Source organism: Oreochromis aureus, linkage group 2 (genome assembly GCF_013358895.1).
Source record: "Oreochromis aureus strain Israel breed Guangdong linkage group 2, ZZ_aureus, whole genome shotgun sequence".
NCBI lineage: Eukaryota > Metazoa > Chordata > Actinopteri > Cichliformes > Cichlidae > Oreochromis > Oreochromis aureus.
The window spans coordinates 11,124,042-11,134,936 of record NC_052943.1 but is presented as its reverse complement, the minus strand read 5'-3'; the positions used below and the strand labels follow the sequence as shown (position 1 = coordinate 11,134,936).

Below are 10,895 nucleotides of genomic sequence, written 5' to 3'. Positions count from 1 at the left end.
AAGGTAATGTTTTCCCTGTTGGAAAATGCTAACATTAGTAGTTATGAATTAATCTATAAATTAAATTATAATTTTAATCTATAAAGCATATCTTACAAAACTTTGGATGCCTATATGTTATTCTTTATACTTTAGAATGATCAAGATTCTGATTTAACATCTAAACTCATCTGTGTGTGTTTCTCTCAGCTCCTGTGTCCTCTGTCCTGCTGGTGTCTGAGTGTCTGTCCCTGGGAGAGATGAGGGTGTCCTGCTCCTCTGAGGGAGGGGACAGTCCTCAGTACAGCTGGACTCTGGATGGACGCACACTGACAGATGCTGAGCTCCTTTCTGAAAATAATGAGACTAACATCATCACTCTGAAACAGCACGTCTCAGGACATCTGGTCTGCTCAGTCAGGAACAACGTCAGTAATGTCTCCACAGAGGAGATGATATCCACCTGCAGTGAGTGAGAACACTGTGACAAACGACAACTTTGATGATTCTGGTCATTCTGTCTTTCATCAAGTATATTTTTATACTCATAGGCTTCATTTTCATTAACTGCACCTTAATCAATGGGACACAGATATCAGGGTGGGTGCATGAAGCCAATTACACCCTGTGTATTGAACCAACAACACAACCTACACGAGAACCAACAACAGAGTCGACACAAAGCAGCATAGTGTCAAAGAAACACTTTGCTAACAGCAGTAATGACCCATGGAACATTAGTGAGTGGAAAATAAAAACTCTGTAGATCTATGTGTGTAATTTTCCTCTTCCTTCTTGTCCTTTTTTATAAGAACATACTGTATGTTTGCTGACTCAAACATCTGTGTTTGTGGCCTTGTTTGTTTTGAACAGGATATTTCCCATTGGTCGGTGTTGTTCTCTCAGCAGCTGTAATTTACTTAGTTGTGGGTGTAGCACTCATCTGTGATCAGAGGAAAAAGCAAAACTACAGACCAACGAAACAAAAAGGTACAAAACTTATTTTTTCCTCAATCACTTGCTCGGGTTAGTGTACCTTTTGGATTTTGTTTTCTTGTTGTTTTTAAATATACATCATAATTTTACATTGTTTAATAAACCGTTTTGCTGTTTTAGGATCGGTTTATTGATGCATTTGGCATATGTCCATGTAATTTTTGGTTGTTGCTGATCAGCTAACTTTAATACAATAACTACAAAGAAGGAGAAACAGCGCTCTCCAAAGATAAAACTACATTTCACTATTGGAACATTTTTGTGTGAACCTCAATCAGAGTCAGACAAACCATTTCACATCATCTCCAGTTTTTGTGCTAAAACTAAACAGCTGTTTCCACAGCAGACATGACAGTGAACATTTCTATTTCACTCCTATCAAAAAAGCAAAGAAGTCTCACAATTTCTCAAATTTCTTGCTAATTTTCAGATGAAGAAGGTGAGCATGAAGTAACCTATGCTAATCTAGAGGTCATGCAACTGCAGGAGAAGCAAGTGGAGCAAATAGCAGAGGTGGAAGCAGAGGTAGAGTTTAGCCAAGTCCAGTTTTTCGAGCTGCCTCAGGACACTGAAACTACAGAAGACGATTGCTTGTATGCCAGGGTTCATAAAGTCAGGTGAATTAAGGGCTTCTATGCAGAATAACCACTGAAGAGCCACAGAGGAGGACTTGTTGTCAAGATGTGTGAATGTCTCTCATTTATTGTGATTTTCTGTGTACGAGCTTTTCAACCACAGCTTTTATGAGTGTTTTTTTTTTCTTTTTTGTATCCTGTTAAAGATCTGAGATTTCCTCCTGTTATCATTTAAGTGTGACAAATTTCACTGCAGCAACACAGAAAAAGAGAACATGGTGTTAAAAAAAAATCTTGAGAAACATTAGACAGTTAAAATTGATAGATTAAGCAATATCAAATTACTTCCTATAGACATAATACTAGCAATATTTATCATTTTCTGGATCTGGGGAAGTTGTGTTTTTAACATCTTGGCATCTTTTTTATACTAACAATTATCTAAGAGCTGGTTTAACACACATATCTGGAGTGCACTTTGTCAGTGTATTGACAATAAAGCAGCTCAGCCTCCCTCCAAACATACATAAACTTTGCAAACTTTACAGTTATGTTGAGACTGAAGACCAAAGACTAGACAAACACAAAGAAATCATCTGTGTGGAGAGAGCGGCTTATCTGCCTGTCATTAGAAGGTATTTGTGACAAATTAACATATTGGATAAAAATAATAAGTTAATAACTCATTTATATTAATAGTAAATTATTAATAGTGATAAATGTATATTTTACCCTTCCCTATCCTGGAGCAATGTATATTTTAACATATTTTTCATAGTGCCCATAGATATTCACAAACATTAATCATTGTTAATATCTGTCCCAGATATCACAACCTGTTCCAATATAGATGACTCAGTTTGTTCTTTATTGTATTTTTAATTAGTTAATCTAACAGTGTTAATGTAATGAAAGATTTGTTAGATGGTAACTCTTATTTATGGCTTTTCTTAATGGCAGCAGGGAACTTCAGCAGCTTCTAACTTTTCCCTTAACCGTTGTATGGTGTTCGGGTCTGTGAGACCCATGCCATTTACAGGCCGTTGCCCCTTTAGGCAGCATATACCATCAAAACCTGCAAAATATGGTATAAGGATATGTACACTTGATTAGAACTGATTTTATTTTTTTTATAACATTTTATTGACAAAAAACGAGAAGCACATTAATTCATGAATGTGATCGAACAAAGGTAAAAGGAAAAAATTAACCATGTTTGCTGTTCACATGGCTCGTAATTGGGATAAAGTAAACATCTGTTGAGTAATTTAACATAAAATTGTTTGATAATGTTAATTGGAAAGCCAAAACTCTAGCGGGTCCACCAGACCCATGAACACTGGCTGAGTAACAAAAATACGAACACCATACAAGGGTTAAATATAAGTTATGGTTTAAAATTGGTATTTCACTGTTCACCACTTTATTTAATCATTCTTTTTTTTATAAATCTCTAGCTCTAGCATCTGTTTGGTCCTGTCTTGCTCCTCTCACCCCCAACCGCTCACGGCAGATGGCTGCCCCTGCCTGAGCCTGGTTCTGCTCGAGGTTTCTTCCTGTTAAATAGAAGTTTTTCCTTCCCACTGTCACTAAGTGCTTGTCCATAGAGGGCTGTCTGATTGTTGGGGTTTTCTCTGTACCTTATTGTATCCTCCAACATGATGTAAAGGTCTTTTAGTTGTCTGTTGTTGGCACTGCATAAATAAAATTGAACGGAACAGTGAAAGGTCATATTAACATGTACAGAAAACTGAAGGGGAAGAAATTAAATAAAGATGCTTCATTTGTTTCAGTAAATATTAACTTTACTTATGTACTAATTGATTATTTGACTGCAGCCATAACAATATTACTTATAGCAAAAATTTGTAATAAGCGCTTTGACAGATTAAATAGAGTTAGTCATTAATTCTTATGAAGGCCTGTATGTGAACTGCTCTCATTCAAAATAAATGTATATATGTCCATTCCTGCATTGATTGTTGTTCTTCAGTCTGTGAAAAACATCATACATCATAGTTTGACTAGAATAAACTAGTTTTCTTGATATAACATTGTGACAACAGTAAAATGATGCCGGGGTTTCAGTTCAACTCATACAGAACAATTCATACAACACTAGAAACTCTACACAAATCAAAATTTCTAAATTGTATTTACTTAGTATTCAATTGATACCAAAATGTTACGTACTGAACAGCAGTACTGTTAATGTTGGATTAATACAAGCTTGCATAATTCAGTGACTGTCTCTACATATAACGCCACTATCTCCTTACCTGACTAGGGGCATTTCAAGAGAGACAGTGCCATCTGGTGGCATTAATAAAAACATCTCTCAAATATGGTATCCCAACATTTGTTTGCACATTTTAACAAATTGCTGCATGTATTTCCGATTTCTATTCCCAACACACAAATACACATTTCTGGATACATCTGTAAATACCATCATTTTTTTTTCTGTTGTAAAATTTAATAATAATGAATAATAATGTAATAATAATGATGTATACTTTATTGATCCCCGTGGGGAAATTCCTCTCTGCATTTAACCCATTCACTCAGTGAAGCATTTCTTTATCTTGTGTCAAAGTATGACGTCGCTATAGGAGCCTGTTACTCAGAAAAACCAGGTTAATATAACGATGCTCTTATTAGTCAAGTTTTTATGCATTCTCCCCTGACACTGATCTCTACCAGGACAGACTGCAGGCAGCTGCTGACTGGGTCACAAGCACTGAACAGAGAGGAGACATGAAAGCTGTGGGTGGACTGCTGGTGATGTTGGTCAGTTTCTTATGGTGAGCAGTTGACTTTTTTCATCTTTATTCACACGTTTTGCAGGAATCAGATCAAGTGCAGTCAATAAAAGCTTTACATTATTAGAGTAATATGTAAAGCATCCCAAATACAATAGTACTCAAAAAAAGAAAAAATATTTTTCACTATTCGTTTCCATATATTAAAAAATCAAATCAAATATTCTGGAATCATTTAGACTATTTCTGTTTCTGCTTCACAAAACCAAAATCCTGGCTGCACGCTTTTTTGTTGTTTGTTTTTACAAACAACAAAAAAGCGGTTGGACTGCTGGTGCTGCTGGTCGGAGTTTCTTATAGTGAGCTTTTTTCATGTATTTCTACTAGCACTTTATTTTAAATGATTATTAACATGTTTTACACAAATAAGATCAAGTGCACTTTTTTAATTTATTAATTCTAAGATACTTTGGAGCAGTTGTCACGTGTGATAGTGATCACTTCCTGTCTAGTCTAAATTTACACATTCTTTTCTGAAGCTCAACACTAACAGGAAACATGCTGAAAGTAGGTTGTACGAGTCTGAATCTGGCTGCTGAGTTGACAGACACTGAGGATGCTATGTTTGGGCTGTCTGTTTCTGACTCATGCACATGCTGTGGTATCAAGTATCAAGTCTCTGAATACATTTTGAAATGATCCTTTACACAATAAAGCTAATAAACAGAATTTTACAACTGTAACTTGTCACAGTACTGGGTGTGGAGACCCAGTGTTTGTGTTTTTGGTTTAAGTTATATTCTTTGAATGATTGTTTTCTGTCTGTATTATATTTATAGTTTCTAGGTTTTCTGTTCTGTTCCTGTGCCTCCCCTGCGTTCTTGGTATCATGTTTCTAGTAAAGGTTTTGTTCTGTATTTTTGTTCTTCCTATTTGTCTCCGTGTGTTGTATGCTTGAAAAATGCGAGTGCTCTTTGTGAGCTCGTTCCCAGTTCGTAACCAGCGCTCTCTGCCATTAAGGGAGAGCATTGCTTAAAAGTCATAATGTGACTGATGCAAGCCAGATCCTTTATTTAGCAAAATTGGTGTTAATAGTCAAATGTTATTACTCCACACACACACACACACACACACACACACACACACACATTAAAAAGACAAACAAAAAAATGCCTCAAGAAAAGGGCACTTTCACTGACGAGCAAAGGGGCGGGTGCCACTGACAAAACTTTTGGCCAAAACTGTATCATGGTTGTTTCTGACTTTATAAAAATCTAAATTAAGGTGACGACACACTTCAAACATATGCGTCCATTCTTGTCCACAGTCTTGTTACCTCCCGTACTGACTATTGTAATTCTCTCTTCCATGGTCTCCCCCAAAAATCACTCCATAAGCTTGGTTCAAACTGGATCAAAACTCTGCTGCCCGCATTATTACCAGAACCCCCTCCTACCAGCACATCACCCCTGTTCTCCAGGAACTTCACTGGCTCCCTGTGAAATTCCAGATTAAATACAAACTTCTACTGCTCACCTTCAGAGCTTTCAGTTGCTCTGCTCCCAGGCTGTGGGACTCTCTATCCCCAGATATAAGAAACATTGGTTCTCTCCCCCAGTTTAAACCTCAACTCAAAACCCATCTATTCAAATCTGCATATTCACTGTGAACCTATTGTTTGTTTATTTTACGTTGTGCTTTTGTTTTCTTATTGTTCCTCGTTGTCATTGTTCTATTATGTGTTTTATTCTATCGTCAAGTGTCCTTGGGTGTCTTGAAAGGTGCTTTCAAATAAAATCTATCATTATTATTATTATTATTATCATTATATGCAGAAGAGATGTGGCTGTGGTTATAAAGTTTTATCTTACAAAGATTAGCTCTCTGTTTGACTACTTATAAGGATTGTTTCCTTTTTTTCAGCTCAGAAATGTCCAGTCGTGGGATGTTGAAAGCGGAAGAAAAATAAGCCCTCCTTAGTTACACCTCAGAGAAAAAGAAAAACAAAAGATGACTATAACAATGTTCTTATAGGTCAAAGCTTTTAACAGGATACATTGCAGGCTGTTTCTATCTGGGTCTCACACACTGAACAGAGAGGAGACATGAAAGCTGCGGTGGGACTGCTGGTGCTGCTGGTCGGAGTTTCTTATAGTGAGCTTTTTTCATGTATTTCTACTAGCACTTTATTTTAAATGATTATTAACATGTTTTACACAAATAAGATCAAGTGCACTTAATAAAAGCTTTACATTATCCATTATTATGAGAGATAATTAAAAAGGATCTTGAGTACTAAAATACTAAAAAGCGTTTCCATATTCAGTAACAAATATATATATATATATATATATATACATTATATATTCTCAAGCAGAGCTTTTCAAAGGGATAAAGGTGGGGTACATCCTGGACAGGTTGTGCATACGTTTTAGAATCTAATACTCGGGAATTATTTAGACTATTTCTATTTATTTCTCTTATACAAAACCAACTTCATGTTTGCACACTTTTTTTGTTTGTTTTCATGGTATGTGTCTCATGTCACATTTAGATCCATTTTCATTTTTACATGTTAAAATGTTTTTCATTTCAACTGTCTTGACGTAGAATGAGTGTAAACAACTTGCAAATGGTTATTTCTTGTGCCATGATTTCAGAGTTGAGATGTGAAGCAATCTGTCATTTATGTTGGTTATCCAATGTGAATATAACGCATATTGAATGGGAAAAATTTTACTTTTTAAATAATTTGAAGAAGATAAAATATTTACTTGAATGTAGAACAGGAATCAGTCAGATGATATTAAGTTGGACGAGGAGATTTTAGTATGAATAACCTGATATTGACTACTTACAAGTGCTTTAAGTAGTTAATACTAAGATACTGAAAGCAAATGTAAGATGTGATACTAATCTCTTCCTGCCTGGTCTATATTTACATGTTCTTATCTGGAAATGATCACTAACAGGAAATATGTTGTGGGCTGTATGTAAGCTGTACAAGTTTGCATCTGTGTGAAGTAGAGGAGTTTGTCTGAAAGCTGCCTGCTGAGTCAATACAGTCAGAGTAGAGAGGAACAGGGAACATTTTCACATCATTCTAACTACATCCTAAATTCACAGAACTGAATTACGACAGTACAAAATGTCAAATGTAAGAATGGCAACAATGAAGTCTGAAGCAGTATTGTTATAATTCTTAGTCTTGTACAACGCCAAGCACAACAAAATCCATGTGTGAGGCACTGAGTTTCAAGTGTTCCTATAGTTAATCCAGCCAGTGCTCAGGTTGGTCTGCCTAGTCTTAGAGTCCTGGTGTACAGGTCTATCAACCATTACTTTGTGCTTTGACCCTCTTTTGTTTCCCCTTCTGATCTGCTGTCTGAAACATTTGTTCAGACAGCAGATCAGATAGCGTTCAGTAAAGAGGAGACAAGAAAGGAGGGCACACAGCCAAAGCCCTCTAGGCTAGAATTCAGGCCACTGCATCATGCATGTGGGGCTAAACTAACACCTATGACAACCTTATTTTTGTTTGCAGGTGTGGAAACTTACTGTGATGCCAGACAGGATGGAGCTCAGTGTTTTGGAACTTTGGAAGGAAGTGTGGACATCCAACTGATGGACAGCACCTCAGAATTACCTAGATACCAATTATTAAAGAATTCTTTAAAAATGTTAGATGTGAAAAATGATCAGGTTAATATGATAGGAAACAGGTCTATCTTTATTGCCAGTAATGGAACATTTAGGCTCAATAACCTGAGCAGGACAGACAGTGGTAATTATAGCCTTAAAACCTATGATTCAGATGGAAGATCATCAGGCGTGCAAACTTTACAGTTGTTTATTCAAGGTATTTTTTTTCTCTGTACATAACAGATTAATAGATATAAATGTAACAATGTTTTGCTGATCTATACAATAAATATAAAAAATGTTCAGATACATGTATTTTGTGCTTTCCCTGTTCTTCATTTGAGACTGTAAAGAATTTTAACAATTCTGGTATATAAATCTAAACTCATCTGTGTGTGTTTCTCTCAGCTCCTGTGTCCTCTGTCCTGCTGGTCTCTGAGTGTCTGTCCCAGGGAGAGAGGAGGGTGTCTTGCTCCTCTGAGGGAGGGGACAGTCCTCAGTACACCTGGACTCTGGATGGACGCACACTGACAGATGCTGAACTCTTTTCTGTAAATACTAAGACTAACATCATCACTCTGAAACAGCACGTCTCAGGACGTCTGGTCTGCTCAGTCAGGAACAATGTCAGTAGTGTCTCCAAAGAGGAGATGATATCCACCTGTGGTGAGTGAGAACATTGTGATAATTACAAATATGATCATTTTGGTCACTCAGTCTTTCATTAATTATACGTTTTTGCTGTCAGGCTTCATTTTCATTAACTGCACTTCAGTCAATGGGACACAGATATCAGGGTGGGTGTATGAAGCCAATAATACCCTGTGTATTGAAACAACAACAGACCATACACAAACTGGCACTGTGTCAAAAGAAAACTCCACTAGCAGCAGTGATGACCCATGGTACATAAGTAAGTGGAAAATAAAAACTCTGTAGATCTATGTGTGTAATTTTTCTTTTTTCTTCTTGTCCTTTTTTAAGAACATACTGTATGTTTGCTGACTCAAACATCTGTGTTTGTGGCTTTCTTTGTTTTGAACAGGATATTTCCCACTGGTTGGTGTTGTTCTCTCAGCAGCTGTAATTTACTTAGTTGTGGGTGTAGCACTCATCTGTGCTCAGAGGCAAAAGCAAAACTACAGACCAACAAAACAAAAAGGTACAAATCCCTGATTATCCCTGATCACCTAACTTTAACACAATAACTGGAAAGAAGGAGAAAGAGGTCCCTCCAAAGATAAAACTACATTTCACTATTGAAACTTTTTAAAAATCTTTTTGTTTGTGTGAACTTTGATCAGAGTCAGACAAACCATTTCACATCATCTCCAGTCTTTGTGCTAAAATTAAACAGCTGTTTACACAGCAGACACGGCAGTGAACATTTCTATTTCACTCCTATCAAAAATAAGCAAAGAAGTCTCACAATTTCTCACATTTCTTGCTAATTTGCAGATGAAGAAGGTGACCATGAAGTAAGCTATGCTAATCTAGGGGTCATGAAACAGCAGGAGAAGCAAGTGGAGCAAACAGGACAGGTGGAAACAGAGGTGGAAGCAGAGGTGGAAGCAGAGGTGGAGTATGGCCAAGTCAAGATTTCAAAGCTCCCTCAGCACACTGAACCTACAGAAGACGATTGCTTGTACGCCAGGGTTCATAAAGTCAGGTGAATTAAGAGCTTCTATGCAGAATAACCACTGAAGAGCCACAGAGGAGGACTTGTTGTCAAGATGTGTGAATGTCTCTCATTTATTGTGATTTTCAGTGTATGAGCTTTTCACATCAAAGCTCATACATATTGATTTTCTTCACTTTCACTGCACTTGTTGTTCATAACAGGGCATAAATCCATACTGTATTAGGTGGCTCTCAATTACAAGCACCATGAGTGTATTATTATATTTTTTATTTGTATTCTGTTAAAGATCTGAGATTTCCTCCTGTCGTCAGCGTGACATGTTTTTCACTTATCTCGTTAAAGAAATAAGGTAAAATTGAAAAACATTTTTTGACAAATTTCACTGCAGCAACACTTTACAGTGATCCAAATGTACATATTGAATAGAAACAATCAATAATAACTCATTATTATTAATACATTATTATAATAATACTAAAATAATATTTTTAATGTCCATAGATATTCACAAACATTAATCATTAATAATATCTGTCCCAGATATCACAACCTGTTCCAGTAAAGATGACTCAGTTTGTTCTTTATTGTATTTTTATTTAGTTAAGTTAACAGTGTCAGTGTAATGAAAGATTTGTTAGATGGTAATTCTTATTTATGTCTTTTCTTAGTGGAACTTCTAACTTTTCCTTTAAATACAAGTTATGGTTTAAAATTGGTATTCCGGTGTTCATACACCACTTTGTATTTAATGGACGTTTTTATAAATCTCTTGCTCTCAGCATCTCTTTGGACCTGTCTTCCTCCTCTCACCCCCCAGCACTCACAGCAGATGGCTGCCCCTCCCTTTTACTTATTTTCTAATTGATTATTTTACTCAAAATGTTTCTGCAGGTGTAACAGTATTGCTTATAGCCTATAGTTAGTCACTGATTCTTATGAAGGCCTGTATGTGAACTGCTCTCATATAGAATAAATGTATATATGTTCATTCCTGCATTGATTGTTTTTCTTAAAATTCATTCCAGAACGTTCGGGATGTTCCGGAATGCGAATCGACCCACAAACATGTTGAAAGATGCAATGCCAGCAATATCGATTGTCAAGAGTAAAACCAATCAATAATCAAAGACAACAGGGATCATTCCGGAATGTTAATGTGCTACAAATTTAAGATGATATGCAAGTTTTGGAGATTACATTCTTAACTTAGCTTTAAAACATAAATATTCTAACTCATTTCAACACTCAAAAGCACATGACAACCCAACTGAGACACCTGAGTCACTCACTTTCTTAATT

General features: G+C 36.3%; 2 protein-coding genes across 2 annotated transcripts; both read left to right on the top strand.

Moving 5' to 3' along the window:
• Positions 1–238: 238 nt before the first annotated feature.
• LOC120432908 lies at positions 239–1,754 on the top strand. The gene is made up of 4 exons (XM_039598294.1): positions 239–447; positions 531–719; positions 853–969; positions 1,406–1,754. The coding sequence occupies exons 1-4, from the start codon at positions 240–242 to the stop codon at positions 1,594–1,596; spliced, it is 705 nt and encodes a 234-aa protein (XP_039454228.1). The 5' UTR covers position 239; the 3' UTR covers positions 1,597–1,754.
• Positions 1,755–4,308: 2,554 nt separating this feature from the next.
• On the top strand, positions 4,309–10,570 carry LOC116329045. The gene is made up of 7 exons (XM_039617633.1): positions 4,309–4,354; positions 6,236–6,466; positions 7,857–8,171; positions 8,363–8,620; positions 8,703–8,867; positions 9,000–9,116; positions 9,413–10,570. Exons 2-7 carry the CDS (start codon positions 6,418–6,420, stop codon positions 9,625–9,627), a joined length of 1,119 nt encoding a protein of 372 aa, XP_039473567.1. The 5' UTR covers positions 4,309–4,354; positions 6,236–6,417; the 3' UTR covers positions 9,628–10,570.
• The last annotated feature ends 325 nt before the right edge of the window (positions 10,571–10,895 follow it).